The 24,189-nt window shown below is 41.8% G+C and overlaps 1 protein-coding gene across 1 annotated transcript; it reads right to left on the bottom strand.

Annotated features, from left to right (window-relative positions):
- Window positions 1–7,340: 7,340 nt before the first annotated feature.
- CD70 (CD70 molecule) lies at window positions 7,341–10,669 on the bottom strand. Its single transcript, XM_046638679.1, has 3 exons — window positions 10,452–10,669; window positions 9,612–9,645; window positions 7,341–7,866 (listed from the first exon to the last, which is right to left on the bottom strand). Exons 1-3 carry the CDS (start codon window positions 10,626–10,628, stop codon window positions 7,481–7,483), a joined length of 597 nt encoding a protein of 198 aa, XP_046494635.1. The 5' UTR covers window positions 10,629–10,669; the 3' UTR covers window positions 7,341–7,480.
- Window positions 10,670–24,189: the final 13,520 nt, after the last annotated feature.

The raw sequence follows: 24,189 nt of genomic DNA, 5'->3' as shown, positions 1-24,189 counted from the left end.
TGTTTTCTCCTAGGAGTTTCAAGGTTTCAGGTCTTATGTTCAAGTCTTTAATCTGCTTTGAGTTGATTTTTGTGTATGCTGTAAGACAGGAGTCCAGCTTCATTCTTTTGCGTGTAACTGTCTAGTTTTCCCAACGCCATTTATTGAAGAGACTATCCTTTCCCCATTGTGTATTCTTGGCTCCTTTGTCATAAATTGATTGACCATATATGTGTGGATTTGCTTCTGGTCTCTCTATTGTATTCCATTGATCTCTGTGCCTGTTTTTATGCGAATATTATACTGTTTTGATTACTTTAGCTTTGCAATTTGCTTGAAATCAGGAATCATGGTGCCTGCAGCTTTGTTCTTCTTTCTCAAGATTGCTTTGGATATTTGGGGTCTTTTGTGGTTCCATACAAATTTTAGGATTGTTTTTTCTATTTCTGTGAAAAATTCCATTGGAATTTTGATAGGGATTGCATTGAATCTGTAGATTGCTTTGGGTAATATGGACATTTTGACAATATCAATTCTTCTAATTCATGAGCATGAGACATCTTTCCATTTGTTTGTGTCCTCCTCAATTTCTTTCATCCACGACTTGCAGTTTTCAGTGTATAGATCTTTCATCATCTTGGTTAAATTTATTCTAGGTATTTTATTATTTTTGATGCAACTGTAAATGGGATTGTTTTTTCTAACTCCTCTTTCCAATGGTTCACTGTTAATGCACAGAAATACAGCTGATTTTTGAATATTGATTTTGTATCCTGCAACTTTTTATTAGTTCTAACAGTTTTTCTTTTTGGAGGGGTGTTTAGAGTTTTCTATATATAATATTACATCACCTGCATATAGAAATAGTTTTTCTTCTTCTTTTTGGATTTTGATGCCTTTTATTTCTTTTTCTTGCCTAATTGCTCTGGCTAGGACTTCCAGTACTGTGTTGAATAAAAATGGAGAGAATGGGCATTCTTGTCTTGTTCCTGATCTTACCATTGATTATGATGTTAGCTGTGGATTTGTCATATGTGGCCTTTATCATGTTGAGGTACGTTCACTCTATATCCAGTTTGTGGAGAGTTTTTATCGTGAATGGATGTTGAATTTTGTCAAATGCTTTTTCTGCGTCTATTGAGATGATCATGATTTTTATCCTTTATTCTGTTAATGTGGTGTATCACATTATTTGCTTTATGTTGAACCATCCTTACATCCCTGGAATAAATCCCACTTGGCCACAGTGTATGATCTTTTTAATGTATTATTGAGGCCATTTTGCTAACATTTTCTCGAGAATTTTTGCATCTATGTTCTTTAGGGATATCCGCCCGTAATTTTGCTTTCTTCTAAGCATCATTGCCTGACTTTGGTATCAAGATAATGCTGGCCTCATAAGAGTGTTCCCTCCTCTTCTATTTTTTGGTAAGAATTTGAGAAGTATTGGTATTAATTCCTCTTTAACTTTTGGTAGAATTCACCAGTGAAATCATCTAGTCATGGGTTTTTGTTTGTTGGGAGGATTTTGATTACCGATTCAATCTCTTTACTAGTAATCTATTCGTATTTTCTGGTGTTTTTCATGATTCAATGTTGGTAGGTTGTCTGTTTCTGTGAATTTATCCGTTTCTTCTAGGTTGCCTAATTTGTTGGCTTATAAAAGTCCATAGTAGTTTCTTATGACCCTCTGTATTTTGTGCTGTCAGTTGTAATGTCTCCTCTTACATTTGTGATTTTGTTTATTTGAATCTTTTCTCTTTTTTTTTCCTGGTGAGCCTACCTAAAGATTTGTGTATTTTGTTTATCTTTTCAAAAAAATCAGCTCTCAGTTTTATTGATCTTTTCTGTTGTCTTTTTAGTCTCTGTTTCTTTTATTTCTCCTCTTATCTTTGTTATTTCCTTCCTTCTACTAACTTTGGTAAAGTTAGTAGAACTTTGGTACTTATTTTGGTCTTCTTTTTTCTATTTCCTTGAGGTATAAAGTTAGGTAGTTTATTTGAGATCTTTCTTGTTTATTATTGTAGGTATCTATTGCTATAAATATACCTCTTAGAACTGCTTTTGCTGCATTCTATAAGTTTGGTATGTTGTATTTCCATTTTCATTTGTCTCTAGATATTTTTTGATTTATCTTTTGATTTCTTCTTTGACCCATTGGCTATTCAGTAGCATGCTGTTTACTCTCCACATTTTTGTGAATTTTCTAGCTTTCTTCTTGTAATTGGTTTCTAGTGTCATACCATTGTGCTTAGAAAAGACTGTGGAAATGATTCACTCTTCTTAAATTTATGAAGACTTGTCTCAGAAAACAAGTCTTTCGTAACTTGGAGAATGTTCTGTGTGCACTTGAAAAGAAAGTGTATTTTGCTGCTTTTGATGAAATGTTTTGTATATATCTGTAAAGTCCAGCTTATATAATATATAGCTTAAGTCCAATGTTTTCTTATTGATTTTCTACCATTGGTGAAAGGGAGGAATTAAAATCCTCTACTATTATTGTGTTGCTCTATTTCTCTCTTCAGGTATGTAAATAGTTGCTTTATATATTTAGGTGTCCCTATGTTGGGTGCACAAATATTTTTGAAGGTTATATCCTCTTGTTGGATTGACCCCTTGATCATTATGTAATGTCCATCTTTGTCTCTTATTAGTCTTTGTTTTAAAGTCTCTTCTGTCTGATATAGGTATAGCTACCCTTGCTTTCTTTTGGTTTCCATTTGCGTGGAATATCTTTTTCTATCCCTTCACCTTCAGTCTGTATGTGTCCTTAAAGCTAAAGTGAGTCTCTTGTAGGCAGCAAATAGGTGGGTCTTGTTTTTGTTATCCATTCAGCCACTTTTGATTGGAGAATTTGTCTTTTTATTGGAGAATTTGTCCATTTACATTTAAAGTAATTATTGATAGGTGTAGATTTACTATTGCCATCTTGTTGTTTTCTAGCTATCTTTAAAATTCCTTTGTTCTTCTCTTGCTCTCTTCCCTTGTAATTTGACGATTTTCTGTAGGCTCCATAAGTTTTTTTTTTTTTTTTTTTTTAGTGAAGAAGATTGTCCCTGAGTGAACATCTGTGCCAATCTTCCTCTATTTTTGTTTCTTTTGTTTCTTTTCTTGCAGTAACCTTGGATTATAACATTATATAATTTTCAGGTGTACATTGTCATATATTCTGAATTCAGTGTAGATTACATTGTGTTCACCACCCAAGGACTAATTACAATCCATCACCACACACATGTGCATAATCACTCCTTCTGCTGTCCTCCCTCCCCCCTTTCCCTCTGGTGACCACCAATCCAGTCTCTGTTGCTATGTGTTTGTTTGTCATTGTTTTTATCTTCTACTTATGAGTGACATCATACGGTATTTGACTTTCTCCCTCTGACTTATTTCACTCAGCATAATACCCTCGAGGTCCATCCATGTTGTCACAAATGGCTGGATTTCATAGTTTCTTATGGCTGAGCAGTATTCCATTGTGTATATATAACACATCTCCTTTATCCATTCATCCTTTGATGGGCACCTAGGTTGCTTCCAAGTCTTGGCTATTATGAATAATGCTGCAATGAACATAGGGGTGCATGTATCTTTATGCATTTGTGATTTCAAGTTCTTTGGATAAATACCCAGCAGTGGAATAGCTGGATCATATGGTAGATCTATTCTTAATTTTCTGAGGAATTGCCATACTGCTTTCCATAGTGGCTGCAGCAGTTTGCACTCCAACTGGCAGTGAACAAGGGTTCCCTTCTCTCCACATCTTCTCCAACTCTTGTTGTTTCCTGGCTTGTTAATTATAGCCATTCTGACCAGAGTGAGGTGATACTCATTGTAGTTCTGATTTGCATTTCCCTGATAGTTAAGGATGTTGAACACCTTGTTGTGTTCCTGTTGGTCATCCATATATTTTCTTTGGAGAAATCTCTGTTCAGATATTTTGTCCATTTTTTAATTGGGCTGTTGGTTTTTTTGTTTCTGAGACTTCCCCTATTTTGTATGTGGGATGCTGCCACAGCATGGCTTGATGAGTGGTGGGTAGGTCCACGCCCACGATCCCGACTGGTGAAACTCGGGCTGCCGAAGTGGAATGGGTGAACTTAATCACTATGCCACTGGGCCAGTCCCTTCATAAGTGACTTCTTGAGTGACTATATAAATACATATAAGAATTATTATTGTTTCCTATTAGCATAAGTAATGACTCCTCAAAAAATGCAACCTTTTGAAAATACATATTCGTTTCCTAGTTCTCTTATTGTGGCACTCTCATGGCCTTCTTCATAGGTTCTCTCTAATTTTGTCATCAATTTATGAGTCATTGTTAGCCCTCCTTCTCTCTGTGGTCAGTGGAACATGTCCCTACCACAGGCTAGAGAAATGGCAATTTGTGGTGCTTAAGGAGTCTGGACACAGTTCCCAAATTGTGATAGTGACGGGAGCAGGGAGGGGCTCAGGGAGATAGGGAAAGGAGTGAAGACAGAGAGGAAAAGATGAGGAAGGCAAGAGAAGCAAAAGGGGCAAAAGAATGAATGCCGGATGGAAAAGAGGACATGTGCAAGAGTAATACTAGCAGCCACACAGAGGGTAGATATCGAAATAGAATATAAAGTAAACAAAATCAGAGAAGCAGAAAAAAATTCAGATTTGTCCATGATGGGCCTGCCCCATTCTCTCCTTAGGGATCTGATGTTATTTTAAAGTGTACTATGAATAAAACAGAATCTCACCTGTGAGTTCCCCCACCTACAGATGGTCCACCTCTGTAATCCATCTCCATGAGGAAATAAACTTTAGAAGACTTGTTCCTTCAAAACCCAAAGGAAAACCATGATGGCAGTGTAAATCTTGAATAATCAAAGTGGGGGTAAGGTCCTAGGATCAGACCTCCTTTGGTTAAGGGGTTGCCATGGTGATGAGAGGAGATGAGGGAAATGATTGACACTTTCACCCCATGAAATAGCTTAAGCTGATGACAGTTTCCAGAGATCTTCCAGCTACAAGTGAACCCGGGGGCCAACTTGCTTTAAGTATACTCAGTGAGCTGCCTATTTGCAAAAACACTCAGATACCGCCTTACTAAAGCCTGCTCTGCAGATAGCACCTCTGACACTTGGGTCACCATAGTAACGGGTGCTTAAGTTTTTCAGGAACTGAGAGTAGACACTTTGTCCAGTTCAGGCCAGTTAAGACCACCGACTCATCACTTGGGCCTGCGTGGATGACCCTTTGACGTCCAGGGGCCGAAAACTCCACTCTCAGATCACGTTAATGCCGCCATTTTGTGAGCATGCCTCCTACAAAGTGCCATGAAGCTGGACTATGGCTTGTGCAGATCATCAGTCACCTCACTTCTCCTTATCTCCAATCATCTATCCCCATGCTTCAGATCACCCTGCCCCTCTATCCTGTAAATGTCTCTAATCCCCATTTTCAGGGAGGCAGATTTGAGACTCATTCTCCCATCTCCTCACTTGGCTGCCTTGTGAATAAACCCTTTCTCTGCTGCAAACATGTCGTCTTGGTGATTGGCATATTGGGCAGCAGGCAAAACAAACCTGGTTCCCTAACACAAGGTCTCTGCCTCTCGCTGAGGAGGAGGATTTACCTAAGACCTGAGAGGACTTTGCAGATCAGGAAAGGGGTGGGTGTAAAATTCTAGTGGAAAGAATTTATTCACTCGTTTATTCAAAAATATGTTCCAAGCAATTCCCTGGGCACAGAGGCTGCAGCTGTGAACAGCACAGACTGCAATTCCTGACCTCATGGGGTCTCCATTCCAGTGGGATGTAGCAGGAAGACAGACAATAACCAATATAAATAAGTGGATGTCTCTAATACATTCCAGGGTGATAAATACGATAGAGGCTTATTAAAAGGTAAACTGAGGCATATTAAACATTTTAAGGGTTTATTTGAGTAAAAAATTGATTTGAATTGGGCAATGCCAAACTGGCAGTGGTTAGACACATTCCACTAACAGGAGCTCGGGGAAAGAATTTTATAGGGAAAAGGTGGAAAAAGCAAAGTAAGGAAATTATTGCTTGGCTATTGCGTAAAGCCTAGTCGGTTGTGTGTGATCGGTTGTCCTTATCGTTTTGATTTTGTAACCTTGAAGCTTAGATTTCGGTTTGCTTACATAGGCTGCCACGGCTTTAGAGCAACATTAGTCTGATGGCCTCCTTGTTTAACTAATTGAACAGACCAAACAAACAGAGAAAGGGTGTAGAGAAGGCTGGGCTAGGGTAAGTATTGCAGTTTTAAATAAAGCTGTCAGGAAGGGCCAGTCACTACTGGAACAAAGACAGACGGAGGTGCATGCGTGAATCATGTGTCCATCTGAGGGAACAGTATTCCAGGCAGAGGGAACAGGCAGTGCAAAGGCCCTGAGGCCAGAGCGTGCCTGGTGTCTTTGAGGAACAGCAAGCAGCACTGTGTGGCTGGAACAAAGTGATGGAAAATAAGGGAAAGACCACAGGCAGACAGAAAAAAACCCTCCGCCAATTAATACTTCAAAATTGTAGGGGCTGGTCCAGTGGTGCAGTGGTTAAGTTCATACATTCCACTTCTTAGCGGCCTGGGGCTCGCTGGTTTGGATCCTGGGTGCGGACATGGCACCACTTGACAAGCCATGCTGTGGTAGGCGTCCCACATATAAAATAGAGGAAGATGGGCACGGATGTTAGCTCAGGGCCAGTCTTCCTCAGCAAAAAGAGGAGGATTGGCAGCAAATGTTAGCTCAGGGCTAATCTTCCTCAAAAAAAAAAAAAAAGTTGCATCCACTACAATATTTACTATATAAATAATGTAATAATATTATTATCCTTCATCTTCTGCCTTAATGAACTGGGTGATCTCACCACCCGGGTAAGCTATCCTTCAATTTCCTCACCTGTCAGAGGTCAAATTGGTTCTGGCACCAATTCCAATGTGTGTGTGTGGGTTCCTCACGCCAACAAGCATAACTCAGCAGCAGCCATAAGGAAGAGATGAAAGTTATAGGGGAAGGGCATACCACTCTTCCCAAATCTCCACGTGTTCACCAGCCCAGAAGCTCTCTGAGCCCTGTCCTTTTGGGTTTTTACGGAGATTTCATTACGCAGGCGTGATTGATTACGTCATTGGCCACTGGTGGTTGATTCAACCTCCAGCCCATCTCCCCTCCCTGGATGTCTGGGGGTGGGACTGAAAATTCCAACCCTTTAATTGCATAGTTGGTTCCCCTGGCAACCAGCCCCCATACTTAGGCGACCTAGGAGCTTTCTAAAACTCACCTCATTAACTTAACAACAGACGCCTTCATGGCTCTCTCAGAAAATTCCAAGCGCTTTAGGAGCTCTGTGCCAGAAATGGGACGAAGACCAAATATGTATTTTTTTTATTATAAATCACAGTATCATACATGTTATTTGCACCAAGAAGAAAAAGATTTTCTGAGAAAACGGAAACAAAGAGAAAAAAATATTCTCTCCCATCAAATTTAAGACAGGAGGTACAGTCGTCAGAGGTGCACCCACTGAACCCCAAAAAAGGTCTCATCCGAATTTCGAGACGGCAGCCACGGCAGAGTGAGGTTGGTGCAGAGAGTGTCCCCTTTGGCCAAGTACGTCAGGCGCTGGGAGGCGACGGTGCAAGCGTTGTAGAAATTGAGGCGAAGCAGGCTGATGCTGTGGGTGGCGGAGGAGCAGATGCCCACAGCCAGGGTGGCCCTGCGGACCGTGTTGGTCCAAGTGGAGGAGCAGTTGGTTAGTGTCACCTGGATGTGCAGCCTATAGATGCCAGGGTGCTGGATACGCAGCTGACCGTAGTCCAGCTCCAGGCCGTGCACGAAGGAGCGGCCCAGGGCCGGGTTGCCCTGCCAGTGCAGCCTGGCGTCGTGTCGTGGTCCTAGAGATAGAGTTGGGGGGGGGTGGGAATGATGGAGGTTTAGGGAAATTGAGTGCTATGGACCGAATATCCAAAATTCCTATGTTGACACCTAACGTCCAAGGTGATGGTTTTAGGAGGTGGGGCCTTTGGAGGAGTTTAGATCATGAGAGAGGAGCCCTTGTAAATGGGATTAGTGTCTTTATAGAATGGATCCCATGTCCGCTGATGGATGAATGGATAAAGAAGATGTGGTGTATATATATACAATGGAATATTATTCAGCCATAAAAAGGAGGCCATTTGTGACAACACGGATGGAGCTTGAGGGCGTTATGCTAAGCGAGATAAGTCAGACAAAGAAAGACAAATACTGTGTGATCTCATTTAAGTGTGGAACAAAAAAAAAAAAACGAACTCGTGATACAGAGAATGGATTGATGGTTGCCAGAGGCAGGGGTGGGGGTGGTCAGAAGGTACAAAGTTCCAGTTATAAAATAAATAAGTCATGGGATGTAATGCACAGCGTGGTGGCTATAGTCAATAATACTGTATTGCATATTTGAAAGTTGCTAAGAGAGTAGATCTCAAAAGTTCTCATTACAGGAAAAAAAAAATCTTGATTCTGTGTGGCGAGGGGCGTTAACTGGACTTATTGTAATAGGTGATCATTCCACAATAGACGCAAAGATCGCAGCGTGATTTGTACATCTGAAATTAATATGATGTCCTATGTCAATTATATCTCAAAAAAAAAAAAAAAAGAGAGAGAGAGAGAGGAGGACCCCAGAGAGTTCTCTTGCTCTTTCTGCTGTATAAGGACACAGCGAGAAGATGGTTTCCCATAAACCAGCGGGCGTGCCCTCACCAGACACTGAAACTATGGGCATCTTGATCTTGGACTTCCCCCAGGAGCCTCCAGGACCTTGAGATATAATATCTCTTGTTTTTAAGCTGCCCTAGTCTGTGGTATCCTGTTATCATCGTCTGAACAGAGGTGACAGAAAAAAAAAAAAGAGGAACAGGGATTCCTTCTGCTACAAAATGAGGCACACAGCATGTAAACCTCTGGGGATGAGCGTGGAAGACACAAAGGAGAAGAGAGGCCGGCAGGGGTCACCGAATGGCTGGCTGTCTCACCTCCTTCACGTCTTTGCTCAAATGCCACCTTCTTAGGGACCGAACCCATTGCATGCCCCATTCTCCTCCCTTGTTTTATTTTTCTCCGGAACATACGATAAGGGTGTTTTACTCTACTGGCATGCTACATATTTTACTGGTTCGTTGATTTATTTCTGATCCTCTCCAGAGAAGGGCAGCTCTGCAGAAACAAGGATTTTTTTTTTCTCTTCTGGTCGCTGTTGTGGCTCTTAGAACAGTGCTTGGCCGACAGTAGCTGCTCGACTAAAGTTTGGGGAATGAAGAAATGTTAGCAATCACCATTGGCGTTGCTTTTGGCTCTCCCAGGGGAAGAGCACGTGGGAAGGATTGAGAGAAAGAGTAAGGTAACAAACACCAAGAAACACACTGCCCCATCTCTCTCTCTCTTTCTCCTTTGTCTCTCTCTTTCTCGTTCTGTTTCTATTTCTCTGTCTCTATTTTTCTTTCTCTTTCTCTATTTCTCTCTTCCCTCACTCGCTTTTTTTCTCTTTCTCATTTTCTTTCTCTCTTGATTTCTTTCTTTTTTTCCTCTCCGTCTCTCTCTCCCTTCCTCTCGCCCACCCCCTTTCTCCAGCGCGCGCGCACACACGAGCACCCCGTCTTACCTGTGTGATTCAGCTGGAGCTCAGCGACGGCCCACTGGAAGAAAACAAGAGAAAACACAGCAGAGACATAAGCCCCGAAGTTCTGAGCGCCCCCTCAGAGCTCTCTTTCCTCTGCCCACCCTCCTGCCCACCCCTCATTCCATAAAGCCGACATGACTTTTTTTTTTTTCTTTAAAGATCTCTTAAAGAGGAAGTCGATCTGCACAGGCAGGGAGCGTATAGACGTTCAAAAGAACTCGGTTTCCTGGAGGATCGCCGGCGCCGTGCGCACCTGCTTCTCTCTACTGCAAAGCCCCCTTCACAGCCCCCAAAAGTGGGTCCCGGTAGTGGGTATCCGGGGCTCTCAGATGAGCGGCCGCCGTTGGTCCCGTCCTTGGAGGCCCCAGAACCCTCCCTGCCAGCCTTGTGAAGCCCCCAGCAGCTCTGAGTCAGCCTGCTGGGGAACACCGAAGACGAGTCATTTTGTATGCCCACATCGGATGCACCTTCCCCAGATGACATCCTTTCCACCCCGGGATCTCCACCCGGGAATTACCTCCTGGGCAGAACTGACGATTCCTGAGCCCGGACCCCCAGGGCAGCCTCGGATCTGCCTAACTCCCTGCTGATTTTTATCCATCTCATTCTGATTTTGTTTGTTTTTTTTTTTAATTGTTAGTCTATCTATCAGTCAGTCTACCCTCTAGCTCATCATCCCTCTGCCTCCACGCGATTCTCTTCCCGGCTGCTCCCCTCCCCTCCGCGCCCGGGCAAAGCCAGACCCCACCCAGAGGTCCCCAGGCTCCACCAACAGGTGGCAGGTGGCAGGTGTGCGTCCCTCTTCCTCCTTTCTCGACTTACCCCAGACGATTCGAGCTGTTGTTGCTGTGCGAGGCGCTGGTTGCAGACAAAGCAGTATATCACCATGCCGATGAGAATCAGCAGGAAAGCAACGCGCAGGATGGTGACCCAGGGCAGGCGGCGCACCAGGCAGCCGGACCCCTCCTCCGCCATCGTGGTCCTTGGCCGGCGCTGCATCAGCTGCGTGCTGGCGGTGCCAGGGGCGCACAGAGGGCAGCCAGGAAAAGGGAAGGAAACTTCTGACCTCCTCGGGCTCTTGCCTGCCTGCCTCAACCTGTCAGGCCCCGCCCCACTCTGAGCATGTCGCTAACAACGGGAGGGACTTGAGCTGTCACACCAGTGCCGGGGGGTGGGGGTGGGGGCGCGGAAATCCCCCTCTACCAGTGTCCAGGAACCAAAAAGGGTGGGCCAGGGAATTGCTTCCCCGTGCCCTTCAACCTTCCTATGGGGGTCCCCACCTTCACTTTCTTGGTACCCATTCATTCATTCATTCATTCATGCAACAAAGCTTCACTGAGCATCTGCTCTGGACCATAGACTGTGCCGGGCACTAGGGGTATGCAGAAAGCAGCCAGTGATGGAGGGGGAATCCTTAGGTATCCACGCGCTCCCTTTCATCTTCTCAACCTCAGTGCTGGGGCCACACCTGCTGGGGCCGCCTGACTAGCCTGCCCCAATAGGAAGAGAGTAGAAGCAGATAAATTGTCCCTTCGGTGGCCTGATGTTATAGACATCTCACATCTCCATTCAGTTCTCTCTTCCCCTGTGATCCTGGAGGCCACCTTGCTCTTGATGGCTGTGATGGGTTGAACAGTGTCACCCCCAAATTTATGCGCCCAGGACTTCGATATGTGACCTCACTTGGCAAAAGGGTCTTTGCAGATGTAATTAGATCAAGATGAGGTTATACAGGATTAGGGTGGGCCCTAAATACAACAGCTGGTATCCTTCTAAGAGAAGGAGAGGACACACAGAGGAAAGACGGCCATGTGAAGACTGAGGCAGACATTGGAGAGATCCATCTACAGACATGCCTTGCGTCATGACGGGGACACATTCTGAGAAATGCGTCGTTAGGCGATTTTGTCGTTGTGTGAACATCACAGAGTGTCCTTATGCAAAACTAGATGGCATAGCCTACTACACACCTAGGATATGTGGTCTAGCCTTTTGCTCCTAGGCTACAAACTTGTAAAGCATGTTACTGTAGTGAAGACTTTAGGCAACTGTAACACAATGGCAAGTATCTGCAAACCCAAACACATCTAAAGATAGAAATAATACAGTTGCATACGGTGCTTACCATGAATGGAGCTTGCATGACGGGAAGTTGCTCGGGCTGAGTCAGTCAGTGAGTCATGAGTGAATATGAAGGCCTAGGGCCTCACAGTACACACATGTAGAATTCATAAACACTGTACACATAGGCTACACTAAATTTATACAAAAATATTTTTCTCTGTTCAATAATAACCTCAGCTTACTTTAACTTTTTTACTTTACACATTTCATTTTTTTTAACTTTTTGACTCTTGTAATAACAGACCGCAAACACGCTGCACAGCTGTACAAAAATATTTTCTTTCTTTCTATCCTTATTCTATAAGCTTTTTTTTCTATTTTAAAATTTTTTAATTTTTTTTTGTTTTTTTACTTTTTAAACTTTTCTGTCAAAAACAAACACACGCGTTAGCCTAGGCCTACACAGGGTCAGCATCGTCAATATCATTGTCTTGCACCTCCACGTCTTCTCGCACTGGAAGGTCTTCAGGGCCAAGAACACACATGGAGCCGTCATCTCCTATGATAACAATGCCTCCTGGAATACCTCTGGTATGGAATGATCTGGAATGATCCTTCTGGAATACCTCCTGAAGGATCTGAGGATCTTCTTAAGGATGTGCCATTCTTTTCAGCAATATGTCGATGGTGGTTTGCTCGGTTTGTTTATTTATTTATTTATCATAGATTTGCTTGTAAGCAGATAATGCACCCCGAACATTACTCTCTATTAATGAAAATCTTTCAGCATTGGAGTCCACGTTTTTGAACTTTTTTAGGAGCTTGTTGAGGTCTGCAAAAGCTTCTGCTAAACTCTCCACTGTGAATTTTCTTGGAAGGTCTTCCTTTTCTTGCCCTGCAGTTTCCTTTTCTCTTGCTGATCTTCCTCAGCTGTGCATTCCTGTTTCAGTTCTAACAACTCCTCGTCAGTCAGTTCCTCAGGAACCACCTCCAGCAGCTGCTCAATGTCATCCTCATCCACACTGTAAGGTTAAGGTTATTTGGCATATCAACCAGTGCCTTGTTGACTCTTGCAACCTCTTCATCCTTGGCAAATCCTTTGGAGTCACAGACTAACCTCTTGAGTGTCTTTTTCCAGATGCCGTTCATACACTCCTTGGTGACACCAGCCCAAGCCCAAGCATCTTGAGGTAGTCATAGATGTTGTAATCCTTCCAGAATTACATCAGTGTCTTCTCAGTGTCTTCTTCAGTTGCAGCAATAGTGAGGGCAAAGGTCCTTCTCAAGTCATAGACCTTAAAAGCTGCTATAACCCCTTGATCCATTGGCTTGGTCAAAGTGGTGGTGTTTTAGAGAGAAAAATACCACTTTCATATTGGGATGAAGATCACCAATAAAAAGAGGATACCTGGGGGCATTTTAATAATAAGCAAAATCTTGAAAGGTATGTTAGTCTCCAAACAGGACTTCTCGTTTTCACTGGCATAGAAATTCAGGAGGGTATCCTCGAAGAGGACCTGCATCTTCCATGAGTTCTTATGGCTCCTGTAGACACAGGCAGTGTGCTTATTGATACACTTGAAAGCCCTGGAGCTTTCACTGTGCTAATCACAAATAGTTTCCATTTGTAGCCTGCAACATTGCCCCCAAGCAAGACTGTTATCCTGGCCTTAAAAACCTGAAATCTTGGCATTGACTTGTCCTCTTTATGGATGAAAGTCATTCCAGACATCTGTTTCTAGAATAGGGAGCTTTCATCCATATTGAATATTTATTCTGGCAAGTAATCTTCCTCCACAATCAGTTTATCTAGCGTTTCCAAAAATTCTTCACTTGCATTCATACCAATACTCACAGACTCATGACACGCTTTCACATTAGACGTGAGTAAACAATTCTTGAATCATTCAAGCCCCTCAGAGCTAGCAGTAAATTTAACATCATAGTCAGGTCTAGCTTCTCCTTTTAACATCACAAACATTTTGCTTTGACTGTGATCATCATGGTGGTGGGAGGGTAATGCTTTTGTGTCTGGTCTTCAATCCAGGTCATTCAAGTTTCTCCATGTCTGAGGCCCCTTCTTGAATTTTTGTTAGTCTCATTGCCTTCAATGAAGCAGATCCTTTAATAGCTTCCTTCACTTTGTCCTTGTTCTTCAAGATCCTAGCTGTGGTGCAATGGGACATGCCTGACTGGTGAGCAATAACCATCGCTTATTTTCCACCTTCCTTAGTCCTTAGTCAATTTTAATTTTGTTTCCAGCTCAACTACTTGACATGGCCTCTTACTGGCAATGGTAGCAGTAGCTTTTGTATGCCTAGGGGGGCCGTGATGAACAAAACATGAGATTAAATCAAGCACAAGAGAAACTGATGCAATCAAGAGATGCGTGAACACGAGATGCATGAGGCTGCTGCCGGTATAACATGGCATACTGTTTTATCGTAAACATCTTTTAATAAGCAGAAAGAGTATGCTCTAAAATAACACTAAAAGTATAGTATAGTAAATACATAAATCAATAACATAGCCATTTATTAAACTATCAAGTATTAAGTACTGTACATAATGTAGGTACTATACTGTGCCGTAACCGGCAGTGCGGTAGGTTTGTTTATATCTGCATCACCACAAACAAGTGAGTAACGCATGGCACTACATTGTTACATTAGCTACAGTGTTACTAGGCAATAGGAATTTTTCAGCTCTACGGTAATCTTATGGGATCACTGTCGTATATGCAGCCCATCGTGGACTGAAATGCACTTATGCGGTTCATGACGTTACAAGACAAGGAGCAGCAAGGATGGCCAGCAAACACCAGAAGCCGGGAAAAGGCAAGGAGGGCTTCGCCTGCAAAATCTTTGGAGGGAATTCAGCCCTGTGGATGCCTTCTTTTCAGCCATCTGGCCTCTTGAACTACGAGAGAACAAATTTCTGTTGTTTTAAGCTACTCAGTTTGTGGCACTTTGTTATGGCGGCCACAGGAAACTCATAAGGATGGTGTAGCTACAAGATGTAGAAAGACCGTCTGGGCCTCGTAGGATTGTGACAATACTAGTTAATGTCAGTGAACCAAACCGCTCACTACTCTGCCCTGGAAGCTGCCATAGACGGTGTGTGACAAGGGCATGTGGCTGTGCTGTAAGAAGATTGAACTGTAGACGTCGAAACTCAAAAATTTTGCTCCAAAGTAAGGAGTCATAGTGGCCTGGACTGGGAGAGGGATATGAGATAGGTTTCAGAGCTTGAGCCAACAGCATTTGCTGGCATGGCGGGGTGATGGGTGGGTGAAAGAAAGAGGGGGAGTCAAAGATGACCACAATGCTTGGGATTCAGGTGATCAGCACATACTCCCTGGGACCCCCAAGTATGAAAGGAATTTCCTTCACTGAAGCTCTAGGATTCCAGGGCTTGGGGGTTCAGCTGGTAGTAACTCCAGGGGGACCCCCCCCCCTCCAGTTCTCCTGGGCATGGTGGCATGATCCTAGGAATTTCCCCCAACCTTGTTTCTTACTATATGATACCTCCGCTGTGTTCTAAAGTCTAGTCCACCCACTGACCTCATCTCTGGGACCTTCCAGTCCCTATTCTTTCATGTTCCCCACTCCAGACATTTGATGGTTCTCTACAGTCTGTCTGGTGCCCCTTTCCCACTTCCATCTAGCCCAAAGTCATGCATGGTAAGAATCATTGCTAAGAGATTGGTTAAGTCTGTGGAATCTGGAGTCCCTCAGCGCCCCTGGATTTCAACCTTGGGAACGTCACATTTTAGTCTGAAGGTTTTGGGAAACTTACACCCTCCTCAGCTTGTAAGTTCAATGTTTCCATCTCTAAAATGGGCTGTGATGAGGATTAAAGAGAAGACATAGGCAAGGCCCTCAGCAAGTGCTCAATAAAGGTCAGCTCTCCATTTTTTTATTCCCCCCCCCCCCCCCCAGAAAATGCTTATTAAAAGAATGGGCAAAAGGTACAAGCAGATAATTCACAAAGAAGTTCAAGTGGCTTACAAACACAGTGAAATGACGTCAGCCTCTCCCTGAAACAAAATGCAAATTACATTCACCATTTGGCGGAAAAGGTTGAAAGATGGTTAAACCCAAAATAAACTTCAGCTAGATCGAAGATTTAAGTGTACCAAAAAAAAAAAATGAAAGCGTGAAAGTGCTGAAAGTATGGTAAATTTGTAAAAACTCATCTTGGTGAAGTGAGGACTTTGAAAGCATGTTAAAGAAACTAAGGAGACATAAAAGAGAATGTTGATATATTTCACATATAAACTAATAATTCCTCCTTTAAAAATACCATCAAGGGGCTGGCCCCGTGGCCGAATGGTTGGGTTCACACGCTTTGCTTCAGCAGCCCAGGGTTTCGCCGGTTGGGATCCTGGGCGTGGACACGGCACCGCTCCTCAGGCCATGCTGAGGCGGCATCCCACATGCCACAACTAGAAGGACCCACAACTAAAAATATGCAACTATGTACCGGGGGACTTTGGGGAGAAAAATGAAAAAGAAAATCTTAAAAAAAAATACCATCAAGTTAAAAGGCACACACATGCATGTCAAACCAGAGCATCGAGACTGACTTCCAACGAGTGATTTCTTAAGATATAAATATCTTAGATGTTAAGCCATTAAGAAATGACTAATATCCTCTAGAAAACGAAACAAACATGAGCAGTCAGATTTTTAAGAGAAATGCAAATCCGTAAGAAAGAGAGTCTCATTGATAAAAGAATTTAGAAATTGAAAGCTCATGAAATAATCTAGCTTTGTCTTTTTCCCCTTTGATTTGCCGAGAGATCAAAGTGTTTGATGATTGACTGCAAGTGTGTGAGTGAGAAGCATCCAGGACACCAGGACGCTGGGGTTTGAAATGGATCCAACCTTTTGGAAGGAGAGTTTGGTGCGATCAATCAAGTTCCCCAAATGCACCTCCCCTTCTGCTGAGCACTTTAACCTCAAGGATTTCATGTCACAAGCACACTTGGAGATGTGACAAATGCAGATATACGGACATAAATTCAGTGTGGCGTGATTTGTAGTAACAGAGAAAAACGACCCAAAGACCCATTGATTTTTGACGGCTCAGCCTGGTGCTAGGAACTCGGCAGATGTCAGCTTTTCAAACCATCAGCAGAGCCCTAAGAAGCGAGGCAGGCTATGATTTCCATTTTCAACGGCAACAGGCTCAGAGAGGGAGACTAGCAGCTTAATGCACAAAGCTCAGAGCTCAGGGTGGGGATGAGCCGGTGACTGGAGGTGCATTTGCATTGTGTGCCTGGATTTCCCCCACTGCTCTGTGTTACTGAGCTGGGGAGCTTAGCGGGGCTCCATCGATCGATTGTTCTCCCCACTGTGCTGCTCTGTTAGGGGGTAGTGTGATATTTTTGAGGAAGTTCTGAAACCAGAACTCCCTCCCTTTTCATGCAAGAGGCTGCGGGGAGGGGACGTTGAGGGGCTCCCCTCCGCTTGCCAGCTAACTTTCCACCTCCCTCACTACTTCTCTTCTCGGAAGTCATGGGAGTCTGGGGCCCAGTGCAGGGGAAAGAGTTGAGGGGAGAGGCCCTGAGGGGTTGCATTCTGGACACAGGAAGTAAGGTCACTTGCCTCCTAAGGAAAACCTCAAGGCTTCCAGGCTGATTTGTGGCTGCCTTCTGCCTTTTCCATGGGGTGATGGGAACAGAGCTTGAAGGTGCCAATCCAAGCATCCTCTTTGTCCAACTCAGCTTGCCCTCCACTGTCCCTTTGCTCTGGATGCCCCCCAACTTGCCATAGGGCTATGCCCTTTGATGTTCTCCTTGCCAGAGTCCTAAACAGGAAGGAGACAAGGTCTCTTTGGCTTACAGCTCTCCACTTAACCACACGTCATCCCTCCCCCTTCTGGCATTTCAGCTGGGAGAAGGGGCATTGGGACATCTCTGTATTCACACATTTCCCCCTCTCCATCCCACAAGCCATGAGGACTGAGAAAGCTGGGATTTTCCCCATTTCTCCATGGTAAGAGCTTGTATGACCCGGAGGCTAAAAGCTCAGATTCTAAAGCCGGCCACTCTAGCAATGAGGTGAGTGAGGCACTCAGATGCAAAATTCAAAGGAGCACCCCAAAACTCCATGATCAAGAGAGGTAATATTCTAGTGTGATATTTTTAAAAATCAAAAACTGAAGGCCAAAAAAAAATGTGCACCATCAACAAAATCTCAAAATGGTTTTTTCTTTTTGAGGAAGATTAGCCCTGAGCTAACTACTGCCAATCCTCCTCTTTTTGCTGAGGAAGACTGGCCCTGAGCTCACATCCGTGCCCATCTTCCTCTACTTTCTATGTGGGACGTCTGCCACAGCATGGCTTGCCAAGTGGTGCCATGTTCGTACCTGGGATCCCAACCAGGCCACTGAAGTGGAACATGTGCACTTAACTGCTGCACCACCAGGCCGGCCCCTGGTGTTTTTTTTTTTTTTTTATGTTTTTGACAATTTTTTTTCTAGTGATCAGACCTCAAGATTTACTCTTTTAGCAACTTTCAAATATATGATACAGTATTATTCACTATAGGCACCATGCTGTACATTCCATCCCCATGATTTATTTATTTTGGAACTGGAAGCTTGTACCTGTTGACTACCTTCACCCAAAATGAAGATTGGTTCTGATCCTTGTGTGGGGGGGTCAGAATTGGTCACCCCAAAATGTGTCTCTTTGGCTTGATTATTTCTAAGAACAAAAGACTCTGAAAAAAACTTTGACCGCCCCCTCAACTGCCTAAAAGAACTTAAAATAGAAGGTCCTGTTCCAGGAAGGTGCTAATACCATAAGATAATTGTAATGTAAGGTAAAATGTGTCTCTCAGGTCACATTGTCTGTAGTTGGCCCATTTGCATTTCCATCTCCATGGAAATTGCCTTCCATCCCCTTGAAGTCCCAAACCACTCCTCCCAATATCCTCTGTTGTCTTTAGCTGAAGATGGTATTTGAGATGAGAGCCTCCACCACTTTGGCAAGTTGCTCAGTTTTCCTGAGTGTCTCCCATGTATACATGTTATCAAGTTTTGTTTGATTTTCTCCTGTTATTCTGTCTCATGTGAATTTAATTCATAGCCCAGCCAGAAGGACCCAGAGGGTAGAGGATATGTCTTTCTCCCCTACAGTTTGGCACTGAGGATGGGATAAAACTTCACTTGCTGGATGCTGCTCGCTCCTGGACGAATGCAGCTGAGAGATCCTGGACCCCTGACAAGAGCCGGCAGGAAGTAAGAGTTCTTACCACGTCAGTCTCCCAGAATTCTGCCTGCAAAGGTCCAGTGTAAGTGAGAATGGTGAGTTTTTTTCCTTTTCTCAATTTAGATTAGCAGGAGAAAATGCTGGTGAAGCTAGCTTTTTAGACTCAGTGACTCTAGGTTGAGTACTCATTGGTTATTGATCTTTTCCCTCCCAGAGATGGTCACTATTTTTCCTTGTCTCTGTCTTTATGTCATTTGTCATAAAAGGGAAAAACCATAGGGCAAGATGCAGGCATCTCTATAAGCCTGTTGTCTGGATGGGTCCCACAGTCTGTGGGTTATGAGGATTTTTTTCTTTTGTCTTGCTCTATGACTTGAGAGCTTGGCTTTGTCACTTTTCTGGTTTCCACCAGATGGAGGATGCATGTCCTTGCACACATCTTGGTAGCCAGCCGAGTAGACTGAGGTTCTGGGAAATGCTATCTTTGTCCAGCTGTGTCAGCTCTCAGGGGAGTTTGTCATAAGGGGTCCCAATTGCTTTCAAAGGGGTCTTTGTCATCTCAACCTTTGTTCCTTGCTGTGTGATGATGACCTTTGCTTTCTTAGACTATTTTGGGGAGTGGAATTTCTGGATCTTTTCTGAGGACGCCTGTTGCATCCAAGAGGTATTGGTAGGAGTCACTTTTGTATGAGACCATCACTCTATGCATTAAGAGGTATTTGTATGAGAGGTATTGGTATGAGTCATAATCGGGCAGAGTCACCGTTAAGACCCCACTGGTCAATGTGGTCATTTAAATTGGAAAAACTTCTGAATTAGGAAGAAAAATTTGTGAGAGCTCTCATCATAATTTGTATTGGTTCCTAAGTAAAAGCCAAATTAAAAAGAAAATACATATAGAAAATAAATAATGTCTATCCCTAAGACTTTGACTCAGGTTACAACTGAATTGAGAAAATATAAAAGCGTAAGTGTTGATAAGATTATGAAGGTTGGAATGTTTGAGCTGATTTTATATAAAGAAGTTCTATCAACTTGGCCTGCACATGGTTTAAAATGTCTGACTGAGAATGATTCCTGTGTCTAATATTATAACACCAAGACCTATTGATAAAGTCCTAGTGAAAGATAGGACGGAATTCAGATGAAATTTTGTAGAAAAATTAATATATTTATGGACTTTTATGTGAAGTGATTGCATCTCTTTTTTCCTGGTTGTATTATAGATGGTATTGTGTCTCAATGAGGAATGTTTCCCCTGCCTGACTATAAGACTTTTAAAGGTGTGGTATATTGTCCTGAAAATTTTAGAGCATACAAATCTTTGATTCACCTTCTAAGTTAAAAATTTCCCTGATATAAAAAAGCAATTGGAAGGGTATAGCTGGTGGGGTGGGTCAGCCTCTTTATTTGTCATTCAGGCTGTAGTCCATTTCTTTGGGGAACTGGAAACCACTATTTCTGTCTTTCAAATCTCTGAAAGGCTGGAGGCATGGTTCTAGAAAGCAGTTCAAAGTTCATCTGTCTTTTGCCAACCCCTGTTCCTCCAAAAATGCTCCTGGATGTTAATTGAGACAAAAGATTGAGACATTAGAAACTGATAAGGCAAATATGCCCCAGAAACTCCATCTTGAAGAAAACTTGACTGCTTTCTCCGTGTCTTTGTGATGCAGATTTTCTGCTCCCATCTTCTCTAGGACCCAAGAGCCATTCTTTGAAATGTAAATGTTTCTCTGAAACTAGTGACTTTTGTATTGCGCCTGATTCATAAAAAAATTTAATGTCTCTGTGTTTACCTGTATATTGTGTGCATCCATATGTATGTTGTATATGTGTGATATTTTACCCCCAGAAGATATGGCCAAAATTAAGAGCTCTGTTTAATTGACTTAAAGTAAGTACTTACATGTTTTTAAACTTAACATGATATGAAATAATCCTTGGTGAATAAAAGCTTGTTTAAATTTGTTGGTTTGATTAAAATGGACACGTCCTGAGAGTTATCAGCATTGGGTACAATGCAGACATGCAGCCTGGGTTTACTGGTTAAAAAAAAGCTCATGTTATCCCTGTCACAAGTTTGTCAGCATAATAAATTAAAATGGTAGCTAATTTTGTCTAGTGTCTCATGAAGTTTTGGTGGGTAATCTAAACATAATCATTGGGGACAAATGATTTAGATGTAAATGAAATAAAAATTTAAACTTTTAGGAATAATTATATTTTATGACATGTATCTTAATAACTTCCAAAATCTCTTTAGTAATTTGAAACTTTGAGGCTTTGCTCAGTTAAATGATTAAAGATTCATTGATTTTTAAATTATTTCTACATTATTTCTAAAGAAGATAAAATATTAGACACTAATTCTTAAATGTAGGTTTACCTACTTTTGGCTTCTTATCACAAAGAAACTAAAAGGTATTTGGGTTCAACATGTTTTATATTTTATTAAATGGTTATACTATAAAGTAACATATTTCTCCTTTTCAAAAAAGGTTGGCACTTGAGCTAACAACTGTTGCCAATCTTTTTTTTTTATTCTTCTCCCCAAAGCCCCAAGCACATAGTTGTCTATTCTAGTTGTGAGTGCCTCTGGTTGTGCTGTGTGGGATGCCACCTCGGTGTGGCCTGATGAGTGGTACCATATCCATGACCAAGATCCGAACCAGTGAAGCACTGGGCTGCTGAAGTGGAGCGTGTGAACTTAACCACTCCTCCATGGGGCCAGCTCCCACATACTTCTAAAAATTATAAAAAATATTTATAAACTTGCCAAGCCACAGAATGCTAATGTAAAAGGCAGTTCATAACTGCTTACCTCTTAGTTTTCACTTAGAAATTAAGATTTCTAAAGGTTAAAAATTCTAATGTGTGATTAAAGCTACTAAAAATTAAGAAAACCATGTTTGTGTTCAAGAAAATTAAGATGTAAGATGTATGTTTTCAGTAGAGAAAGTACAAAGAATGGAAATATTTTTGTTTGGTTGGTTAAGAAAGATAAATTTGCCCTAAAGTACTAGGAGAAAACAAAAAAAAAAGGCATGGGACAAATTCTGAATGTAAAAAGAAAGTTATAGAAGATTTATGAAAGAGAAATTCTGGAAAAAGTTTCATGCGTGGTCAAGTTGGCTAAAATTAAAATGAACTTTATAAATAAGTTTTGCTATGAAAAGTAAGCTGGTACAAAATTAGAATTTGTTTTTTGGGGGCTGGCCCCGTGTCTGAGTGGTTAAGTTTGTGTGCTCTGCTTCAGTGGCCCAGGGTTTCACTGGTTTGGATCCTGGGTGTGGACATGGCACCGCTCATCAGGCCATGCTGAGACAGCGTCCCACGTGGCACAACCAGAAGGACCTACAACTAGAATATAGAACTATGTACTGGGGGGCTTTGAGGAGAGGAAGAAGAAGAAGAAGAAGAAGAAGGAAAAGAAGAAGAAAAGAAGATTGGCAACAGATGTTAGCTCAGGTGCCACTCTTTAAGAAAAGAATAAAAAATAAATTTGTTTATTTCTCCTCTCTTAAAAGGATACTTTTCTTGAAATTTTAGTCTTCTCTTGGTAAAGAGATTAAGAAAGTGTTTTGAGAAGTCTACCAGAAGGGTAGGGATTTTGGGTTTTATAAAAATAAATTTCCTATATTGTTTTGATTAAGTCTTTAATCACGGGTGCTGAGGTTTTTCTTACAGGTATTTAATTCTCTGCATTCACCTAAAATTCTTTAGCTGTCACCGTGGTTAAAGGGATAACTAAGCATTGTTTCACAGGGACCTATGATATTGTGTGGGTAAATGTTATTGACATAAGTGTTTAAAAACTTATATAACATTCCAAAAAAATTCTAATCTGTCTTGGTTGTCAGTCGTAATTCTAGTTATTATGTTAGTGTTGTGTGTCACGGAAATGACCAAGTTTCTTTGTCAATGTCATTTTTAAGTCTTTTGTCATTTATAGGTAGTTTTGTTTAACTCTACTTTTACAAATATTTTCGACTTTAGAGATTCATGGAAAGTACTCTGACACTTACTCTAAAAAGCTGTTTTCTGACAGACTTTCAGATTATAAAACTGAACTGGGTAAGAAATCACAGAACTCTAACGGAGAAACTGATGACCCCATAAAACTGCTAACAGAAGATTAAGATCAAAAATCGATTACACAGGACTGAATGAACTGATGAAGATGATTATAAATTTTTATGGCATTTCTTGGAAACATTGCTGATTTTTAAAAATGTTTTTTTCCGATTTAAGGAAAACTTTTTCTCTTTTCTCTTAAGCTAACTATGACTTATAAAAATTTGGTATATTATACCTTTGTAAGCAAAATAGAAACACTTATCTTTTCCTCCCTACTCAATCCCTCCAGAATTTGGAAACTTTTAGTGAGTAAGTATTGTTATTTCATGGAAATATAGTTATTTTCATAAGTTCAATAAGAATCTAGTCTCCTTTTAACAGTACACAATTGGAAACATTGGTTATATTACCAAAGCTTTGACTGGAATGTCATATTTGAGAGAAATAGGTATAGTCTCTGATATGATCAGACAGCTTTTGAGAAACAAAGAGTGGACTTTCCGGAATAAAGCCACTTGGAAATATTGGCCTGGTACTTTGTTTCCTAGCAACCTTACCAGTTAAGTAAGGAAGGTCACTTATCTGGGAGGTGCCTGGAACCTCAAAATATTTTGGGGACCTCAAGAAGAGAAAATTTCACTGAAATCTGTAGGTATTACAGGCTTTGTATGATAAGTTCTTTGCTTTCCTGGCCTCAAGAGGCCTTTAAACTTCAATCTGAGATTCCTTATAAAAAGTTCCAGCAAAGCAGGTTTAAAAAAAGCCTATGTGATCAATTACTATTCTTGCTGTACTTATGTAAATAATTGGGCCAAATTTATTGAAGCTAAACTTCATTTTACAAACCAGCTAGTCTTAATTTGTCTATCTTTAGTAAAAATGAGGGTGATTTTTGAGAGAAAAGTTATGTTTCAGTAGAAACCATTATACACATTTGTGGATATTAGATCCCAGTTTTGTTTAATTGTCTTTGAGGTTTTTGTTTTCTACCTGTAAACTGGACTGGATCCTGAATTCTCCCAGTCTCCTAAAATATCTGGCTACAAATCTCCAAACTAACATTTTCAATTTTTTCCATCATTTTTATTTGAAATCATTGAGAACTGAAACCACTCTTGTTCCTGAAGCCTTGAAGACTGAACCTGGGTAACTTGATATAAAATCTGTAAAGATCACCTTGATAACATGCCTGTTGCT

The sequence above is a fragment of the Equus quagga genome, chromosome 14, assembly GCF_021613505.1.
Source record: "Equus quagga isolate Etosha38 chromosome 14, UCLA_HA_Equagga_1.0, whole genome shotgun sequence".
NCBI lineage: Eukaryota > Metazoa > Chordata > Mammalia > Perissodactyla > Equidae > Equus > Equus quagga.
The sequence above is the reverse complement of the archived record's forward strand: the minus strand, read 5'-3'. Positions and strand labels throughout refer to the sequence as shown.

What these genes read in the sequence shown, in the direction of transcription:
- CD70 (XM_046638679.1), bottom strand. Translation starts at nt 10,628, where the DNA reads ATGCAGCGCCGGCCAAGGACCACGATGGCGGAGGAGGGGTCCGGCTGC. An exon ending in AACAGCTCGAATCGTCTGGG is followed by an intron (nt 9,646 to 10,451) that starts GTAAGTCGAGAA and finishes GTTTTCTTCCAG; the next exon opens with TGGGCCGTCGCTGAGCTCCA. An exon ending in GCTCCAGCTGAATCACACAG is followed by an intron (nt 7,867 to 9,611) that starts GTAAGACGGGGT and finishes CTCTATCTCTAG; the next exon opens with GACCACGACACGACGCCAGG.